At 47.0% G+C, this 22,050-nt stretch overlaps 1 protein-coding gene across 1 annotated transcript in view; it reads left to right on the top strand.

Moving 5' to 3' along the window:
* Positions 1–16,504: 16,504 nt before the first annotated feature.
* The window catches only part of Txndc5 (thioredoxin domain containing 5), a 29,724-nt gene continuing 24,178 nt past the window's right edge, over positions 16,505–22,050 (top strand). Inside the window, exons 1-2 of the mRNA XM_006972782.4 lie at positions 16,505–16,794; positions 21,007–21,156. Of these exons, the coding sequence (XP_006972844.1) occupies positions 16,568–16,794; positions 21,007–21,156 (377 nt within the window). The 5' untranslated portion in view covers positions 16,505–16,567. The remainder of the gene's footprint in view (positions 16,795–21,006; positions 21,157–22,050) is intronic.

The following is a 22,050-nucleotide window of genomic DNA, read 5'->3' as shown; positions in this document are numbered from 1 at the left end:
AATGGACTAAACCTCTGAAACTGTAAGCAAGGCCCAATTAAATGCTTTCTCTTATAAGAGTTGCAGTGGTCATGTTGTATCTCTTCCACAACAGAACAATGACTAAGACAGCACATTAACCAACTGAGAAAGTCTTCAGAATGAGATCTTGTTTCCATGGAAATATAATTGTACTAATAATTGAAGGGAGAAGAGAACATGTATTTATATAGGATTTTAAAATTTTGCATTTCTTTCACTTTTCCCTAAAAGCTGTTAATAAACAATTTTAGAATTTCATTGCTAGACATTTTGGCTCAAACACAGGAAGACTGAATATGTTCCCTCAGTGAATCAGATACAGTGAATATATCTATCTATCCATCCATCTATCTATCATCTATCTTTCTTTCTATCATCTATGTATCTATCATCTATCAATTGACATATATATATAAGGATAGATAGATAGATACAGATAGAGCATCTTTGGATATTAAGAAAAATAAACTGCTACTTTATTAGACATTTGAATGCACAGTCCTGAGAATTTTCTTGTTTTTCAAAACCTTTTTGTTTTTCAATGGTATATGCCAAGTTAGTCTAAATTGGTAGAGTAAGTAACACAACATTTCTAAATGCATATTTATAAAATAAACTATGACAGAACCCGTGGCATCCATTATTTCAGAAAGAGGCTATTAATTTGCTTGAACTAATTTATTTGTTTATTGATTGGTTGGTATTTTTGAGACAAGTTTTCTCTGTGTAGCCTTGGCTCTTTTGGAACTTGCTCTGTAGACCAGGCTGGCCTCAAACTCACAGAGATCCACCTGCCTCTGCCTCCTGAGTACTGGAATTAAAGGTATACACCTCTACTCCCTGGCATGAACTAATTTTTTAAAGATTTATTTTTCTTGTTCTTTTATATTTATGTGTGTGTGTGTGTGTGTGTGTGTGTGTGTGTGTGTGTGTGTTTATGCCACATGTGTGTGGGTACCCAAGGAGGCCAGCACAGGGCATTGGACCTTCTGCAGCTACAATTACAGGTGACTGTGAGCTGCCTGATCATAGAATTTGTAAACAGGACTCGGGTCCTCTGCGAGAATGGCAGGTGCTCTTAACCCCGGAGCCAACTCTGTAGTGCTGAATTCCTGATAAAATTTAAAAAAATCCACAAGTATATTTTTTTAATTGTGTGGGCAACATTTAATTTGCAATCCACAGTGGATTAAAGTGGAAAAAGGGAGACAGAAAATTCTATTTTTTTTCCAATTCAGAATGTGCAGTTTGGAGGAGCCATTTGCTTAAAAGCAACAACAAAGGAAAACCAAATCAAACAAATACCAGCAACAGACAGAACACGGTGCCAGGGACAATGGTACCCTCACTGAGCACAGACGTTCAAGGATGTCACTTACATCAAACTTCTCCTTCCCCACCAAACCTAAAGAAATATAAAGTTAGGCAAAACATCCATCTTCGCAGAAAGATGAAGAAATAAATCGTCAGATCAGCAGTACTGAAGCCCTTTCCAAGGCCCTGGCACAGCCTTCTGGAAAGGAAAGGGGTAAAACCGTTAGCTCCATGGAGTCTGGACCTAAGGGACTGAGTTCTGAAGAAAAGGGTGGTTCATGAGAGGAACCTGGTGCCCTGAGCTAAGGTCTCCTCAGAATGTTTGTGCTGAAGCCAACAGGCTGGTTTAAGGTGGCAGGGCCTCAGGGAGGTTGTTGGGGTGGGTCTCTCATGACCTGGGGTGGCATCTTTACAAAGGAAGTTCTAGAAAGCTGCCCTGCCCCTCCTGCCACATGAGGATGCAGGGAAAAGTGATCTCTCTGAACCAGGAAGTGGGCCATCCCCAGACACTGACCCTTTGATTTGGGACTTTCAGTTTCCAGAACTGTAATACATTCCTATTGTTGATAAGCTGCTCTGTGTATGGTATTTTGTTACAGCACCTATGTATATAAAGACAATCAGGAAGTGATGTGAACAATTTAAGTGCATGAACTACTAGGATCCCCTGTTGTGGGGTCAAAGGCAGTGTACAGAGATCCATGGTTATAATTAGTGAAAAATGGTGGTTAAAGTGGTGGGAATTGCCTAGTAAAATTGTACTGGAGACTTTGGAGCTGGAACCACTGCATCTAATAGGAAGCTGCTGGTAATGGGACCAGCATCCCTGGATGGTGACTGCAATGGCTCATCTTGGCTATATCAACTTGACACACCTGAGAAGACACACCTTAGTTGAAGAATCGCCCCTGTCAGATTGGCCTGTGAGCATGTCTGCTAGACATTTTCTTGATTGCTAACTGAATGTAGGAGGGACAGCCAACTATGGGGGGAGGTGCCATCCCTAGGTCCTGGACTGTGTAAGAGAACAGGCTGAAGGCTGCTGCTGCTGCTGCTGCTGCTGCTGCTGGTGGTGGTGGTGGTGGTGAGGTGGTGGTGAATGCCCTTAATCCCAGCACTCAGGAGGTGGAGGCAGGCAGATCTCTGTGAGATCGAGGCCAGCCTGGTCTACAGAGTGAGTTCCAGGACAGCCAGGGCTACCCAGAGAAACCCTGTGTAGAAAAACAAAACAAAAAGCAGGCTGAGCGAGCCAGCTGGGGGAAGCAAGCCAGTGAGCAGCACTCTTCCTTAGCCTCTGCTTCAGGTCCTGCCTCCAGGTTCCTGCCTTGACTTCCTGCCCTGACTTCCTTTGATAACAGATGGACCTGACCTGAGCCAGATGCGCCCTTCCCTCCCTCTAGCTGGTTTGTGAGTTCTCACACTAACCGAGGAGCGAACGAAAGCAGTGGCCTAAGAAAATGTCAGTCTTTACCGAAACAGTGGCATCTTCGTAGGAGACTGGACAGAGCAGCAGGCATGCCACAAGCCTGGTGGCCAATGGAGGAGCTTCACAGTAGCCACAGGAGACATCACAGGGACAGAGTTCCCTCATCAACATAGCTGTGGCTAAGATGCTCTCTGCTGTACGCAGACTGATCACTCACTGGGTTAGCAACAATCAGTAAGGGGGAAAAACCTATGCTATCCATAAACAATGTTCTCTCTCATGAAATCTTTGGTAGGGTTCAGAGAAAGCATATTTTTGGACTTTTTGGCAATCAGTGAACTTCAGACAACATTTTAAACCTCAATAACATTCAAGGAATAGATTCCTCATGAAATAGGATGAGTTGTGAGGGAAGTGCAGAGAGAGTTGATAAGTAAGCAGACCGTAAAAGGAAATCAATGGGGTATTGAAGCAATGGTTTAGAACCAGGGAGATAACATCAGGTTTTCAAGAAGCATTAGAAGTGGCAAAGAACATAATCAACCCTGCCAAGAATTATTTCAGTAATGGAGAAGACAGCCTGGAAGTGTCACACACAGACACACACACACACACACACACACACACAGACACCACACACACACACACCACACACACACCACATACACACCACACATACACCACACACACCACACACACACACCACACACACATACACAGACACACACACACACCCCACACACCACACACACCACATACATACCACACACACAGACACACACACCACACACACACATACACACACCACACACACACACCACACACACATACCACACACATACCACACACACACCACACCACACACACCACACACACACACACACACACACACACACACACCACCATAATGCAAAAAGGATAAAAGAATATGGGAATTCCTATAGTTGCGCAATGGAGAGCCAAGGTATGTATAGTTAATATTTTTAATTGTTTTATTTGTTTATTCTGTGTGTGTGCAGGAGTGTGTGTATGTGTGCCACAGTGTCAGAGGACAACTTAAAGGAATCAGTTCTCTTTTTTACCATGTGGGTATGAGGATCAAACACAGGTTCTCAGGCCCATTGGCAACCTACTGAGTGCTCTCCCAGACTATCTGATATATATATATTGTTTAAACCACCAGAACAAATGGAAGAAGTATTATTTTAAAACATACACTTAATTATTTGTTTATTTCTCTGTGTGTGGCCGCACACGTGGTGGCCACCCGACAACTGTGGGAGAGGCTCTCTTTATCTGCCTCATCCCAGGGATCTAGTCAGGTAGTCAGGTTTGACAGCATGGGCCTTTACTCTCTGGTCATCCTCCTATCCTGGAGAGCAATTTTTTAGGAATTAGAATGTCCAGGCACCTGGGAGATGGCTCAGCAGTTAACAGTACAAGCTGCTCTCCAGAGAACCCAGGTTCTATTCCCAACACACAACGGCAACTCTAAACCAGCTGTAACTCCAGTTCCAGGGCATCCTATGCCCTCCACTGACATCCACAGGCACTGCACGTCATGGTGCACAGACTTAAATGCAGACAAAACACCCCTCTGAGTTCAAGGCCAGCCTGGTCTACAGTGTAAGTTCCAGGACAGCCAGAGCTACACAGAGAAACCCTGTCTTAAAATACTAAAAAAACAAAACAAAACAAAACAAAACAAAACAAAAAAAACCAGATAGGCCAGCATGTATTAAGTAAAATGAAGAGCATGAGAGACAGAACACACCCTGGCTAAAGTTCAGAAACCTGTATAAATATAAACATAAATAAACAGCACCATCCAGACTCTGAAGGAAGTCCCACACAGGGAGAGGAAGAAGGAAAGAGTCTGCCTTTGGAGCATCAGAGGTACCCTACTTTGTACAATATAGAGTAAAAGGCAATGAGGCAACTTTGAGGGGGAAAAATGTGACCCCAAATTCCTCACAGTCAGGTTGCTCTTTACATGTCAAGAGCAGAGAGATTCACAGAGACCCGATTCAGTGAGACCTGGGTGGATGTGCATCCGTATATTCTTTGTGGAGGGAAGAGGAGTCACAGAGGCCATCTGGGGCCACTCAAGCTGTGCTCCACAGGCCAGCAGAATCCTGTCACGGGGGGTGGGTGGGTGGGGTGCTTCTTAGAAATCCCAGGGATCATGTCATCATGAACTTGGTTGATCAGGTGACAGGCACTGCACCCATACAAGACAGGCCCTCTCACTAGTGAGTCACCAATGGGGACATGCTCACGAGCCCCACCCCCTGACTGCTGAACTATTGGTTCCTGACAGACTTTGGAAAGGAGGTGCCATTGTCTTCAGTTGTGTTCACACTGGTGAAATCGCCAGGCTCCAACGGACAGATCCAGTCCCAAGGCCACACAGGCAACTGTGGTCAAACCCAGAGAGACACAAAGAAAACATAAACACGTGAATGTGGGGAAGAAATTAGTAGGGAAGAAGAGAAGGGGACAGGATGGGAGGGAGGAAGATAATTAGAATGCATTATATAAGTGTATACAACTTTCAAAGAACTAATTTAATTAATAAAAAGTAACACACACACACACACACACACACACACACACACACACACACACACACAATTCCAGGCATAATCTCACTAAATCAGAATCTGAAATTTGTCAAGCTCTGCATGTGATTTATCTGCACATTAAAATCTGAGACCTCAGGCTGAGGAGGTGGTCTCAGTGGGTGGGGGCTCTTGCTGTGTGAGCTTGAGGACTGGAGTTCAGATCCTCAGCGTGCACATGAAAAGCTGTGACAGCGCCATGCACCTGTAACTGTGGTGTCGGTGGCGTGGCAGAGGCCGGAAGATTGCTGGGGCTTGCTGACCTAGAGGAAAGCTAGCAAGCTCCAGGTTCAGCGGACAGCCATAGAGGAGGATGCTCAAGGTCCTCCTTTGGCATTTGAGGGCAAATGGATGTGTATCCAAATGTGTGAGAGCAGGGTGGGGAAATGCAACAGTAGACCAAGCATTTGATCAAAGTGTAAACTGAGGACTGTAACAAACATCCAAGCGGAGTATGCAGAATCAAGTCTCTCTCTTCTCTCTCTCTCTCTCTCTCTCTCTCTCTCTCTCTCTCTCTCTCTCTCTCTCTCTCTCTCTCTCTCTCTCTGCCTCTTCCCCCCACCCCGTGTGTGTGTGTGTGTGTGTGTGTGTGTGTGTGTGTGTGTTGAGGGGATGGGGACTGGGGGTGTGCATGCCATGGCATCTGTGTGGAAGTCAGAGAACAGCTTAGGGGAACTAGTTCTCTCCTTCCACCACGTGGGGTCTAGAGAGACTGAACTTAGTTGGCCAGGCTTGGCAGCAGCCCTCAGTGCATCATCTCACCAGCTCCATAGAATCAAACCTTAACAAATTAATGTTGCCGGGCGGTGGTGGCGCACGCCTTTAATCCCAGCACTCACGAGGCAGAGGCAGGTGGATCTCTGTGAGTTCCAGGCCAGCCTGGTCTACAAAGTGAATTCCAAGAAAGTGGCAAAGCTACACAGAGGAACCCTGTCTCGAAAAACCAAAATAGCTAGCTACCTAGATAGATAGATAGATAGATAGATAGATAGATAGATAGATAGATAGATAGATAGATAGATAGATATAGATATGGAGGGCTGACATATATGCTTATATAACTGTAGGACACTTTTCCAGGTTACCTTGAGCCACCACCTTCCTATAGATCTTTCTTATATGCTTCAAGAATAATTGTAGAATGTACTGGAAATAGCCTTGAGAGAGGAAAAACTGCCTCAAATTGCCTGGCTCTTGGTCCTTGGTTCAAGGTAGCATCTTTTTTTTGGGGGGGTTGTTTATTTGTTTGATTTTGAGAAGGATTCTCTGTGTAACCCTGGCTGTCCTAGTGCTCGCTCTGTAGACCAGGTTGACCTCTAACTCAGAGATCTGCCTGCCTCTGCCTCTGCCTCCCTAGTGCTGGTGTTAAAGGTGTGTGCCACCACTGCCTGGCATTCAAGGTAATATCTTGACTTAAGGGGAGTTTCCTGGGATAGCCTAAGCTTTGTTCCTCTCTCCCAAGAGGCATGTCCTTCAAAGCTCAACCCAACATGTCACCTGGGCTCTGAGATATTTCATTCAGCTAGTCTGACTTCTTTTTTCTGTCCTTAGCTGTGAAGAACTATGGCAAATGCAACCTAGACTTCACCTGCTAATTTTTAGACCTTGTGTAATTGTACACAATGGGTCATAGTCTGGGTACTGGTACACAGTGGGTGGTAGTCTGGGTACTGGCACACAGTGGGTGGTAGTCTGGGTACTGGCACACAGTGGGTGGTAGTCTGGGTACTGGCACACAGTGGGTGGTAGTCTGGGTACTGGTACACAGTGGGTGGTAGTCTGGGTACTGGTACACAGTGGGTGGTAGTCTGGGTACTGGCACACAGTGGGTGGTAGTCTGGGTACTGGCACACAGTGGGTGGTAGTCTGGGTACTGGCACACGGTGGTAGTCTGGGTACTGGCACACAGTGGGTGGTAGTCTGGGTACTGGTACACAGTGGGTGGTAGTCTGGGTACTGGCACACAGTGGGTGGTAGTCTGGGTACTGGTACACAGTGGGTGGTAGTCTGGGTACTGGCACACAGTGGGTAGTAGTCTGGGTACTTCGTCCCTTACTGCTTATCGGCAAGTAGTCGATGTGCTCCATGTCACTTGTCGCCTGTGAGTGCGCTCTGTCCCCAGACACAAGCAGGTTAGTAACAGGCACACAGCTCTGCAGTAATGTAAGGCAATACCTTGAAAATAAATGCTGTCAAAAACATAAAATAGAGAGATGGAAAGAATGGGTAAGAGAGCTGGACATGCTGGCGCACGCCTTTAATCCCAGCACTTGGGAGGCAGAGGCAGGCAGATCTCTGTGAGTTCAAGGCCAGCCTGGTCTACAGAGTGAGTTACAGGACAGCTGAGGCTACACAGAGAAACCCTGTCTTGAAAAAACAAAAAATAAAAAATACAAATAAAAAAGAAAGAGAGAAAAAAGAATGGGTAGAGACAAAAGCGGGCTGCTATTAAAACAGTGAGAGGAGCTGTATTGATAATCATTGATTCGAAGCATAGAAAGTATAAGAAACCAAGGGGAGTGGGTTGGGGGGGAAGGCTGGGGGCAGGAGGAGGGAGGAGAGGGGAATCTATGGTTGATATGTAAAAATGAATAGAAAATTTCTTAATAAGAAAAAAAGAAACCAAGATCCTTCTGAGCTCTCATTATACTCAGAATATTCTAATGATCATCTTCCCAGAAAGTCGGTTTAATATTTATAAACAGGACCATGCCACAGAGACGTTTTAAACCTACCCATTGAATCTGATGCCTTGTTGTATTTGTTCCTGTTATTTGTTAATTCAACTCTCCCTGCCCCATGTTATGTAGCCCAGGCTATCCTCAAACTCTCTATGTAACCAAGGCTGCCATTGAACACCTGACCCTTCTGCCTAAGCCTTCCAAGTTCTGGGATTACAGGAATGTACTACCATGCCTAATGGTATACTTACTTAAATTCAAAATATCTAACAAAAAATAGCAGCAAGGGAATCTTTAAAATTAAAATTACAAAAGTGGTATGAAGATATGCTTATTGCAGAAAATTCAAATTCAAATGTGTATGTGATGTGTTTGTGTATACATATTCATGTGTGTGTACACACATGTGGAGGCCAGAGGTTGATGGTGGGTATCTTCCTCTGTCAGGATCATCATCATCATCATCATCATCATCATCGATTGGAGATAAGGTCTGTGATTGAACATGACTTCCCCAATTTGGCAAGACAAGTAGGCCGGTGAACTCCGGGGTCCCTCTAGTCTTTGCTTCCCCAGTGCTATGATTACTGGCCTATGCCACCATGTCCTTTATACATGGGTGCTAAAGATTAGAGCTGGGGCCTCATGCCAGTGTAGTGAATACTTTAGTCACTGGGCCAATACCATGTAATTTAGGTTTTAATTGTTCCCTGGTGGTCTATGTGGTAATGCCTTGGTCGCCCTCCTGAAATACTGTTGGGAGCTGGACAAAACTTGAAGAAACAGAGCATCATGGGAAATCCTTAGGTCGTTAAGGGTGTGTCCACAAAGGCGATGGCGGCCCCCCTCCCCATTTTCTCCTTTGCTTCCCAGCCATGAGGTGAGTGGCATTGCTTTAGTGAATGTTCTTGCCATGACATCATGACGTGTGTCACCTCAGGCCCACAGCCAGAGGCCAACAGAGAGCCAAAACAAACTCTACCTTTTATAATTAAATTATATTAAGCACTTAGCATAGAAGGAAGCTGACTAATCCACATAGAATATGATGTCTCAGTAAATGAATCGACAGGTAATTCACTGAAAATTATTAACAGGTCAAAGAGTTAATGGACTCACATATTTTATGTTCATAGCTGAGTATTACAACTTCTAAGCTATCACATTATTTGGCTAACTTAGATGATATGATCCAGTATTATTATGTCTGTTCTCATACATTCACTCTGTTGCTTCTCTGCCTCTGCTACTCCACTTGGCCATGATGCAAGATGACTAAACCCATCTCTCTGTATGCTCTGGCGATGAACCGTACAGTGGAACAGGCCTGGCATGTCACAATGGCTGGACCCTCGAAGCCACTGGCAATAGTGTTCAACTACCCTGATCCGTTCACTGCCCATTCATTTCTAGACCTCCATTTCAGACCTTCTCCGCCCTTCCAAACCTCAAATACGTCCTCTATCTTCAGTTTACACTCCAGATATCGCTTCCCATTAAAGCAAGAAAGTGGAAGATGCTGGAAGAGGACGCATGCAAGCTCCCCAAACCATCATCCTCCTGTCTCTCTGGTTCTATCCTTACCCATTGAGTTTGCTCACATCACAGGCAACATCCATGCCCTATGGAAAGCTGAGGTTCCTGTTCACCTGGTGACATCCCTGTACACTCATTCAGCTTCAAGTCATCATTCTTGTGATGCAAAGTCAGGTGAACTGACTTTTCTTTCATGTTAAGAAATCAAAACCGTCTTGGTCCCCCTCCTTACTTTCTTACTTAACAAGGTAAGTTCTTGAAAGTGCCATGTACCCCAGTTATCCCCAGTTCCTCTTTGAGCTCTCAAAGCTGCTCCCATCAGATTTGCATTGTACCTCCTGAAACTACTGTTCTCAAGGTCACCATTGACCTATACATTGCTTATCTATTTTCCCTACCAGAGGGTAGCTTGTCTGCTTGTTGGCTAAGTTGGGACACATTTAAAAATGATTGGAGATGTTAATAAGGATTGAACTATTCAAAGAGAACTTTCCTTAGACTGAATAAACCTAGTGGGTTTTTTGTTTGTTTATTGTTGTTTTTCTTTTTTGTTACAAGGTTTCGTGTAGCCCAGGCTGCCATCAAACTTGATATGTACCTAAGGGTGTCCTTGAATTCCTGATCCTCTTACCTCCTGTACCTTTCTTGTGCTGGGGGTAGCACATGCATGCATGAGTGTTCATACCTAGCTAGTAGAGTTTTTTAAACAATGCAAAACAAGAATGATCCACAAACCAGGCAGCTAGCAGACCCTGGCACCCCCAGCCAACAACGTCATCTGACAGCATTTACAAGAAATCAGAAGTGAGGCGTAGTCTTTACTGGCTATAGCTTAGTCAACCAATCAGTCAATGGATTACAGCTTCATTAGATAATTAGCTTCAGGGCCTCCAGCAACCAACCAAAGCTTAGTCACTGTGGCTAACTTCTGTGTTGGTTTGGGCCGTTTGCCTGCCCTGTGTAGGAACCCAGTTCAAACCAACAGTCTTCTGCAAATTGGAATTAACAAAACCAAGTCACTAGGCATGAGCTGGGACTGTTCACAGAAACTCAAGATCTGCTGGTAGATTTGAAACAGCTGCTCACTGCTTCCTTGTTAATTCATTTGTGTCTCCATTTGGATAACAGTGATCAGGCCTTCCTCCTCCCTCCTGGTTGCTCCTTGTCAGTCTTTCCCCCATTTTTCCTCAGCTGCTGGTTTTGAAACATTAAGAGACCGCCCCCCCCCCCCCCCCCCCCGCCCCGGGCTTGGCCCTTGTACCTCTCAGACTCCCACAGTGATCTCACTCCATCTCACGGCTTTAAATGCTACCTCCACCCTAATGCTTCTTAAACGACCTGGCCCACACCTCTTCCCTGGACTGGAATATCTGTGTGCCAACTCCAGGGACCCGCACACATCTCCAGTTCCTGTGTTCAGTGCTGAGTGACTCTGACATCCAAGCCTCTTCATAGTTCCATTGGTGACAACTCAGTTCTCCTGGTTGCTACTGTAGCTAAACCCAACAAAGTCACCTTGACTCCTCTCTGTCCCACAGCTCTCAGCCCACAGCTGCCCACTCAGCAATCCTGTTGGCAGTTACATCAAAACAACTATGGGATCCAACCGCTTCTCATCACCTAGTACTGCCTCCACCCCGGCCTAAGTCATAGGCATCTCCTGTGGCACAATTGTGACAGCTCCCTCACTGGTCACCTAACATCTGCTCTAGCGATGCTGTTGACACAGAAGCCAGATCATGTCGTGATTCTGCTGACAGTCCTCTAGGGACATCCCTGTCAGTCAGGGAAGCCACATTCACATTGTACACAGCCTCATCTTGTGCCCGTGACCCCTCACTACCCCCAGTAACACTTGTCCCTCAATTTATTCTACTCAAGAGTTCTCGTAGATGCGGTTCTCTGAGCTAAACTGTTCTTCCTCCAAATGCTCTTCTGTGCTATTCTCCACCTTCTCTTAGAAGTCTAAACCCTGTCATCTTGAACCCCGACCCTTAATACCCCCTTCCCTATTTGCCCTTTGCATTTACCACTGATAAAATGTTTCTCTCCCTCCGTTGTTCCCTCCTCCCTCTTCCTCCCCTCTTTCATTCTTTCTTCCAGGGCTGGGTTTGAACCTAGGTGAGTACACATGATAGGCAAGCACTTGACCTCTTGGCTGGTGAAATGGCTCGGCCAGTAAAAACTCTTGCACAAGCCTGACAACCTGAGCTTGATACCCAGAACCATGGTGGAAGAAGAGAATCAACTCCCCAAAACTGTCCTATGACCCCCAAATGTATACCTTGGCTCATGTGCCTGCACACACACACACACACACACACACACACACACACACACACAGAGAGAGAGAGAGAGAGAGAGAGAGAGAGAGAGAGAGAGAGACAGAGACAGAGAGAGACAGAGAGAGACAGAGAGACAGAGACAGATAGACAGACAGGCAGACATAGAGACAGAGATGAACAGAAATGGAGAGACAGACAGAGACAGAGGGGATAAAAATAAATTTTATATATTTTGGAGAGGTATAAACATAGTATTCGCCAAACATGGTTGAGTCGGAACCTGTCTTTTAAGAAAATACCGACTTCCACATGCTCCTCAGTCCAGCCATAACCTCCTCCAAGAGCACCAGAGGCAGCACCACTGAATCGCAGTGCTCCCAAGCCTTGGGAGTTGGGCCAGGGCATCCATATTGTCTTTAAGACCTAAGTGATTCCAGGCCAGCCAGAATGGAGAACTGCTGTGTTAGTCAAACCATTTTCCTGGATTCTGAGTTTGGACTAGACTTCTGGGATTCAGGCAGTCCATTAAAGCTGTCTCCTAAGCACCGTGAGAGAAATGTACCTTCATGCCAAACCAGGAGGTCACAGATCCACGGAGATTGCTGTCAGTGATGGCTAGCAGGGGAAGACTGGCAGGCCCCCGGGCGATGGTTGGTAAGCTTGTGCCTCTGTCTGCTGGCCCTGTGTGCAGGGGTTCTGTGGGAGGAGGACAGAGGAGCTTCTGTGGAAGCATTCAGCAGTCAAAGGGCTGAGAGGTGATGGGTGGGAAGAAGACCCAGCATCAGTACAGATTCAGGACCATGGGGGAGTGGGAGCTAGGCTCCATGGACTTCACCAGACAACACAGATCTCAGTGGTCTCACCATTCTTTCCACAGGGAAAGTTTCTATTCCCTCCCTGCTGTCCACAATGATCTCATATGGATTTCAAAAGCTTTTCTCTTCCATTAGAGTCCTGAATCTATTATGTTATAATGTGTTTGTCTGTGCTTATTAACTATTCAGGAGGCTGTGTTGTCCAAGAGCTTATGTGGGTAATGAGTAAATATTAAGTTTCTTACACTATTTTAAAACACTGAAGATGGCTGAGTGATTCCAAGCTGAGAAATTGCATTGTTCTTTAGATTTTTTTCCTGGGGAGTGATCACAATAACCTTCTCTTTGACCTCCTCTCCATCTCTCATATTTGAGCAATCATAAAAGTTAATTTCTAAAAAAAAGAACATAATTTCTCTCTAGAGAGGCACCAAGAATGCTGTTGCAAAGTTAGAACCACTGGATGTATTTACTTTCAGTCCCTGCTTAAAAGTAGCATTTTCAGCCCAATAATAACTCAGGATGCACCTGTTAAGATAGTTCAAGTGGTGGCATTTCAGTTTCTGAGCTTTTTGTGGGGTCCTCTTTTCAGAGTGCTATTTTAGGGGTTCGTGGCACTGTGAGGAGGTGGAACCTGAAAGCTTCAGTTTCGTCTGTTTGGTAGTGATTCCTCCTGCTTCCATTTTCATGGGATGCCCTGGGACACAGAAAGCTTTGGAACCAGGGGGCTTCACTGGGCACCCCACAAATAGCTGCTGGAAGGAACCACAACCCCACGAAGGCTTAAGATGCGCAGTCAGAAGATGGTGTGCCAGGATGTCTTTGTTCAGTAATGGCCCCCATGTTCATTGCTTGTCTTCTTAGGACACCTTCTCAAGGAAGTCAGCCTCTGAGAGTAAACAGCTAGGATTTTCCATTTGTTCATTTCATGAACAGGTGCTGGGCGTCAGACATCTTCACAATCCTCACGCCATGGAGCTCTGACACTGAGCAAGGTCTGCCACACAAAGAAACGATAGCATCAGGGACCAATGTCCTGTTCACAGCCTGGAAAGGATAAAGTGTCACAGATGCACAGTGCAGGAGTTCTTTCCTTCTGGGGTCAGACAAGTCCTTCTTGGAGCTAAGTTGTGGGGCGCTGTCTGCCAAGGAGGTGTGCACAGCTATGGGAATGCAGGAGGTCTCCAAGAGAGTGAGTGTAGACAGCAGGCGTGTTGGAGGCCAAGCCCTGAGAGGGTAACATGGAGAGGGAGCCTGAGTAGTGCCTAGAGAAGCAAATCAGAGAAGCTGAAGAGGACGGCAGACTCGGTGTGTGAGTGTCACCCATTCAGGTGCAGTGGGGGTCCACTGTGTCAACACTGCAGGGGAGCTCAGGGAGCTGAAGAGAATGGCGTGTTCACGATCGGACTGGGATGCCTTCGTGTGACTCTGCTTTCTGCCACTACAATGAATACCTGAGACATAGAAACAGAGAACTATTTTGACTCACAGGCTTGGAGTTTTTGGGCAATGACAAATCATCTCAGTGCTTTTAGGCCTGTGAGATAGCACCACATAGGACTATACACCTCCTCACCTCAGGAGCCAGGGAATGAGAGGCGGGGATCCTGAGATTGCCTGTGAAGATGCCCCCCCAATGATCTTACAACCTCCCACTCCCACCTGTTAAAGAGCCACGACCTCCCACTAACACCGCTCTGGATCTCCAACACATGGACCCCATGCGGGACATTCAAGACCTGAATCATAGCATCTTTACTCAGATATTAGAAACAGTGAACAGTCTAGATTTCCTTTGATGAGGGAGTTACAGATAAAAATGTCGATGTGCTGTCCACCCAGATGCCGAAGTCACCAGGAGTGAAGACAGGAAAGAGTGGTAGAAATTCACTCAGCAGAGTCAACTTAACAGGAGTTGAAGTTCTGTGGAGAGAAGGGAGCAATTCGGAAAAGGAAGGCATTTGCCTGCCTTCTCAATTCCGAGACTGAAGCGTGAAACAACCCACAGACAACGCTTGAGAGGGTTCCCAGAGTTATGCTCTGTGCCAGTGGTTCTCAACCTTCTGATGCTGTGACCCTTTAATACAGTTCCTCATGTTGTGGGGACCATAAATTATTTTTGTTGCTACTTCATAACTAATTTTGCTACTGCTATGAATCGTAATGTGAATGTCTGATGTGCAGGATATCTGATATTTGACCCCCAAAGGGTTCACGACCCACAGATTGAGAATCACTGATCTATGCAGATGAAAAGGGCATTGATATTAGAAACAGTGTGTATGGTGATCTTCTGCTGGGATTTCTCAGCAGCACATCGAGAGGGTTTGAGAGGTATGAAGTATTGAGGAGCATGAAGTTTCAAGCGTGACGATCACAGATCACTGGACAGAATCATTGGATTTTTAGCCACCAATAAGTTTCACAGGACAAGAGGCATGATGGGAGTACATCACAGAAAGCCTTGAATGGCAAACCTAGGGATTTCCATTTTAGTCTATATGCCAAGGCCACTGGGCAGGAATGGTGTGTTGGTCCAAGTTTGAACAGCATAGTCAAAATCATGTGAGCAAAGGAAGCTCATAGAATGCTCCTGTCACAGACAAGCTCAGGTCTGTTCAGGTCAGGAAAGTGGGGAGAAGCATTTGTTTGAAACCTGCTTGCTTAGAATGTGAAGATACAAAGGAAGAGAACGAGCAAGCAAGAGATGCTGCCTCTAAGTTCTGAAGGAATAGGTTTTGAAAAATTTGGTGTTTGGCAAACCACGGTTAAACATTTACAGGTGGCTCAACCTACAGTGAGGAGACTAGTTACAGATGATGCCAGTTTCCCCTGTTGTTAACCCAAGAATAAAGTCTTTCAGTTTAGGGAGGCTGAGACTAATAAAGGATCAGGTGATTCTCAGAAATGCTGCTGAGAAGTCCCAATAAGAGATCACTTCTTACAATGTCAGTTTCTTTTTCATCTACATAGAGCGCAGCGCTAGGAACACTCTCAAGTGTTCCTATTGGTTGTTTCACTCTCCCTAATTTAATTTCAGGTTCTCAGGGCTGGGCTGGGAGCGTGAATTGCCACCTGCCATAAGATTCGAGTGTTGGTGTGAGTTACACCTCAGCCCAGGCAATGGCTCTCAGGCATGCACAAGGCCGGTTCAGCCAGAGCAGCTGTTGGCATTCATTTTTTTGTAACTAGGGTGAGTTAGGACACATAGAGCTGCAGCCTGTGCAGGAAGGAGGGGCCGCTGTGACTGCCTCTCCTTTTCACCCTAAGTGAAGGCAGGGCTGAATAACAGAGGTGCTCCTGGGAAGTGGTTTCATCACACCCCCTGAGGCCAGGCCCTCAAATCACAGTTCAGCTCTGGCTAAGAATCTTGACTCATGAGAGTGAAACCCCACCCACTTTTGCCCATTTTCCTCCTTTCTGCTGACAGCAGCTCAGCTTGGTCCCGCAATCTCGGGGTCTTGGTGTGTGATTAGGTCAACAGAGGCTGCCACTGACCGGCGCCTTCACTGCATGGCCTCTACGTTCCCAACAGGGAAACGAAGGAAATAAGGCTGCTGAGGGGCTTGGGAAGGTGGAGGAGCTCGGCGAGATGGACCGGAATCGGATTGGGATAGCCCTGGAGGTGCTGCACGAAGGACCCCAGGATCTGAGCGACCTCTTCCTTCCTAGCTGCTTTTAGGAGAACGCAGCAAGTTGCCCCGGGAGGTCGGACAGGCCAGGGGCGTGCCTCTGAGAGTTGGGGCGTGGTTGAGGCGGGGCTCTGGCATGGAGGCGTGGTTATGCGGTCGTGGGAGGAGCCGGGGCGGGAGGTGGCGCCGCGGAGGGGACCCGCGGCCCCGGGCGAGAGCTCGCCAGCCCCGCCGCGATGCCCCCGCGCCCAGGACGCCTCCTCCCGCCGCTGGCCGGAATGCCGGCCCTGGCTGCGCTCCTACTGCTGCTCGGCGCGCGCAGGGGTGCCCGGGCCCAGGAGGCGGCGGCGGCGACGGACGGCGGAGCCGAGCAGGACCCGCACGCCAAGCACCTGTACACGGCCGACATGTTCACGCACGGGATCCAGAGCGCCGCGCACTTCGTCATGTTCTTCGCGCCCTGGTAACTGCAGCTCCCGCAGACCGGCGGGGCCGGGACCGGAGACCGGGGGAGGGCGCGGGCTGTGCGGGGGGCGTGGGCCGCTGCGCTCGGGCCTCGCCGCTGACGTGGCGCTAGCCGCCGGGCCGAGCGCGAGGAAGGGCGGGCCCCGAGGGGAGTCCCGGAAAGGCCTCTCCGCCCCGCCACTCTGCTGGAGCCCAGACACCCCCCCCCCCGCACACACACACACGTACACATACACACATGCACACACACAAGTCCCCTGCCCAGCTCCCCCAAACTTCCTGTGCTGGCCGGACGCGGCGGGAGCCCGGCGACCACGTGCCCTAGCCTGGAGGGTCCTCCCTGCTGGCCCTTCAATACTGGGTTGGATTGAAAAATCTAAGGCCTTTCCGAAATGTGATTTCCCTCTTTGTGTAGAGGGTGGGAAGAGATAGAGGAGTTGAGGGTACCCCGACCCCTGGGAGCCCAGAGTAGTGCCAGTTCTGGAGTCGCCGCTGCACACTGGAGTGGATATGAGCTGTATTCCCAAGGCCTTCAACTCAAGGCTGTCTCTGTCACCTCCTGACCTTTGCTCTTTCTGGGGCCCGGTCAGTTGGAAGGTGTGAGGTGAGGTGGAAGTTTTTGTAGAAGTCATGCACCTTCATGCTTCCTTTCTCCGGTTGGGGCTTCCTGGTGCACCTAGCTGCTTTCAATCAAGAGTACTGTACCTCAGGAATTGTTCTAGACACAGCAGTGCTTTTCTGTTGGGGCCTAGATGCTCGGAGAAGTTCTCTCTGGTCCAGAGCAGAAAGCAGTGTTTAGAGCGCAGGCCACCTGAGATGTGGGGATGTGCTGGCTGTGTTTATTGCTGAGCAAAGTACTCTTCCCCTAGCTCGGCGGGGACTCGTGAAGGAAAGGGTTAAGAAAAATGTATTTGTGGAATCCAACTTATTCAGTGATTGTGCCTCGTCCAAAGTGGGAGAAACTTTCCTTTTAACCCTATAGTGGGTTATTTTTGCATTTCAATTCATTTGGGGTTACATTAACTTTTAAGGATCAGTTTGGCTCACAGCCATTATCCATTAAGAATGCGCAAATGGAATACATTGTTTTACCTTGGTTCCCAAGGACAGCTGACTTGAATCTGTAGCACTGCAACATTCAGTGGGTGTTAATAGTTACTCTGCACGAGTATTCTCAGAGTAGTGACTCCAGTTAAGTACACCTCAGGATATAATTGCCGCCAGTTTCAGTGGAATCAGTCTATGGGTTTTTAGTTTTATAAGGATAATTGACATGCAGATAGAGTTAGGTTCTCTGCAGTGCTGATGGAGTTTTAATTTTAGAATATTCCCAATAAATAACCAGCTAGTCTTTGCCAGTCAGGGGAATAGATATCACATAAATTCTTTTTTCATTGTATTTAGGTTGCTGCTGCTCTCCCCAAAGTAAGCCTTTAGTTGTTTGTTTCTTACTACTCTGCTAAAATATTAGAGATATGTAGGTGCCCACCACGGACTTGGGAGCTAGATTTTTTGTTGTTTTGAAGGGAAGTTGAGACAGGACCTCTCTGTGTAGCCAAGTTGACCTTGAATTCACAATCTTCTTGTCTCAGGCTATGGAGTGCTAAGATTTCAAAATTAGACTTTTAAGAACAACGTGAAGTTCAAGATAGAAGACACTGGGTCCCGTCCCCACTTCTTTCTCAGATGCCTACGGGTGATATTGGGGGCAAGGACACTGTAATGAAAACATTGACCTGTGTCTGTTTGTTCTAAGCTTGGTGGCTGCAGGACTGCCCTGCTGTTCATTTTGTGCCAGCATCAGATCACGGGGCCTGAAGTGCCAGTTTGTGGGTCACACTGAACCTGGGAACAGTAAGGTCAAGATTAAGGTTAGGTGCCTCTGCTGTCCCTTGGCCCCAGGCCACCTTCTAAATGCAGCTAGCTGTCTCAATGGTGCTGGAACCACAAAGGCTCCAAAACAGAAATGCCAGCCAGATAGAGCCAGTGGGTTCATCGATGCTCCTGGGTGGGTGCAGAGGGTCGTGCCTGCTCGGTGATGGCCCCAGATGGTCAGTTTAACTTGGGGTGCGGAGAACTAAATGTTTATCCTCATTTCTAATCTTGTATTGTCATAAGAGTCTTTTCAAGGATGCAGAGGAAGTGTCCAATTCTAAAAGATGGGATTTCCTCTAACATCAGAACTGCCCTTGGAAATCCCTTGTGGCAGCCACCTGAAGGCAGTCACCCTTCAGTCACCTAGCACCATCTCATTACCTGGTTCTGTTCCACCATTAGAACCAATCCTGCTTTCTTTGATTAAGTACCAGATGCCATGAGGAGCAAACAGGAACATGGGCCAGCTGGGGAACAGAAAGTCCATGGGCCCCATTGTGTACTCACTCAAGGAGTCCTTGGGTCTTGGCTTTTTTTCCCCTTCCCTTCCTTGCTATCTATCCTTTCTTCCCCAACCCCCAACCTTGCTGAACTAACTTTGCCAGATTCACAGAAGTGAAGTCCTCAAATACAGTTCTGCTGTGTGGATTTTCACCCCATTCATTCTGCTTCTGTTGCCAAGCACTTAGTGCATACCAAGTGTTTGGACAGGACGGTGCTGGCTTTTTTGGCTCTTACACCAAATACATAAAGAGAATACTGATGATCTTCCAGAAAAAGGGAATGATGCTGTATGTTGGGCTTTTATTTGTTTGTATGTTTTAATTTATGTGCATGTGTATATCTCTATGGGTTTGTGTGCCATGTGTGTGGGTCCCCGAGGAGGCCCGAAGAGGGTATCAGATTCCATGGAAGCAGAGCTACGGGCAGTTGGGATGCCTGGTGTGGGTGCTAGGTCCTCTGAAAGAGTAACAAGTGCTCTTAACTACTGAGCTCTCTTCAGCCCTATTTCATTTGGGCCTTTATAAAACAGGGATTTGTCTTAACATCTCAAGAAAGTGCTGCTGGGAAAACACATTAGCTTTAAGCCAGCTTTTTAGGACTACCTTTAGATGGCTGTTTTGGAGGTCAGGTCTTCTGCCAAAAAAGAGGCTTGCTACAGATTTTATTGAGACATTATTGAGTCAATACCAATTTTCAGTACATTGTTTAAAAGGATCCCTTGCAGTACGGCAAGTGGTTAGGTTATAAACACAAACCACTTGTTTATTAGATAAGAAAACACAGCCCTGTGCCTTAATGCTGTGCTATCTCACTCATTCAGAACTCAAATGTAGTACAGCGTACAGATGAGAATGCAAGACGATGGTTAGCACTGCCCTTCAGGGCCCGTGACAAGAGAGATCCTGATGCTGCAGTGCAGTGCTGGTATTAAATGATAGATGATTTAAAAATATTTGTGTATAACTAATCCCACAGTCAATACCACATATTCGATTCTACCAACCTTAGTTGTTTGGGGGTCTAGGAGTATAGCTCAGATGATATAGTGCTTATCCGGCGCACAAAGCCCTGGTGTGATCTCCAGCACCACATAAGGCTGAGGGTGGCTGGGCACACGGGCAGTCCCAGTGCTTGGAAGGTGAAGGTAAGAAAGGCAGAAGTTCACGGTTATCCTCAGCTACATAGTGAGCTCAAAGCTAGCCTCGGATACCCAAGACCTGTCTACATAAATAAATGAAATGTCTTTAGCTTAAGGCTTCTGATGGGAGAAGGCAGAGAGTTGATTAATCATGAGATCTCCTTGCATCTGTGTACATTTGGATATGTAGTGGAAGAGTCCTGTCCTTGTAAATCATGGAGCAGTTTGAGTGCTAAGCCGGTTGGGAGGGCAGGGGTGAAGAGAGTGGGTACAAGTAGCCTGGGAGCCACGGAAGACTCCTTGGAGGAAGTGATGCACAAATAAACCTGAAGGACAAACAGAAATATGCAGGTGGAGTTTAAGGACATTCTTGGTAGGCTGTACGCATGTACACCTTGAGCTCCAGGAGCTCAGCAAGTTTATAATTTTCAGGGAATTGAAATACTGCCGCTGTCCCTGTAGGCCAGCTGGAAGTCAAGGAGGTAGTGTCTGGACATAGAGGTAAAAAAATACTAGGATGGTAGCTTGCAAAATTTTGATTAATATGGAGAATGTTGTCATTTTGAGCTATCCATCTGCATTTTGAGAAAAGCAAGGGTGGAGAGTTGACTGCTTGGTGGAGAAGGCTGAGGTAGTCATCTGGACACCCTGGGATCTGGGCCTCAATGTGCTCTTCCTCTGATCTCACTGTAGGTGTGGGCACTGCCAGCGACTGCAGCCAACTTGGAACGACCTGGGAGACAAGTACAACAGCATGGAGGATGCCAAGGTCTACGTGGCTAAAGTGGACTGCACGGCCAACTCCGATGTGTGCTCCGCCCAGGGTGTTCGAGGATACCCCACGTAAGTAGGAAGAAAGAGAATGCATGCCTCTTTGTTCTGTGCTTTCCACGTCTGTGTGTCTGTTGTCTGTGACCAAGGAACACCCAAGCTGAACTGGTACCTTCCTTCATAGATCTGAATCCCTGAGTGTAAGCAGGTGGTTCCTGCTATTAGGACACATTATGTTGAACAGTATTCATTGTAGACACCTTTTATACTTTGCATGGGGAAAGCCTTAATTAATCTTTGTTGGCATTTCCCATTTATGAGAGAGTGAGCATTTGCAGGGCAGTGGTGGGGTCTGGCTGCCTGAGATCCAGCCCCATGTGATGCTTCAAATACATTTTACATAGCCTGTCAGGACTTGGGTATCACTTCTGGTTTGAACTGTTACCACTACTGCAGTTCTTCCTTTTTTTTTTTTTTTTTTTTTTTTAAATTGATTCAAGTTCTTTCCTAAAGGTCCATCCTCTGTGGCTAGCATCCGGTCTCTTTCTGTTGGAAGGAGGGTGAGGGTAACAAACCAGAGCACAACAAGCCCCATAAGCAGCCACTGACTCCCTTGACAGGCATCTGCGTGGTTTGATAAACCATGACTGGCTGCTACAGTCTGGGTGAATGTCCCCCCAAAACCGGTGTGTTAGGCTGGGCAGCTGTGGTGCTGTGGGGAGCGGATAGAACCTTTAGGAGGTGGGGGCTGGTGGGTGGCAGTTCATTGAAATTGTGTCCTTGAAGGGGAGATTGTGATTCAGCCCTCTCCTGTTGTCTTTTATATGTTTGTTTTTCGTTTGTTTGTTTCATATCTGCTGCGAGGAGAGAGTCTGTTAGGTTCTATCTCGGTACAGACCAAAGGCAACAAATTCAAGTCCTCTCATGGCCCCAGTCATCTAAAACAGAGTCAAAAGCCACTGTTTC

Source organism: Peromyscus maniculatus, chromosome 5, assembly GCF_049852395.1.
Source record: "Peromyscus maniculatus bairdii isolate BWxNUB_F1_BW_parent chromosome 5, HU_Pman_BW_mat_3.1, whole genome shotgun sequence".
Taxonomy (NCBI): domain Eukaryota; kingdom Metazoa; phylum Chordata; class Mammalia; order Rodentia; family Cricetidae; genus Peromyscus; species Peromyscus maniculatus.
The sequence above is the reverse complement of the archived record's forward strand: the minus strand, read 5'-3'. Positions and strand labels throughout refer to the sequence as shown.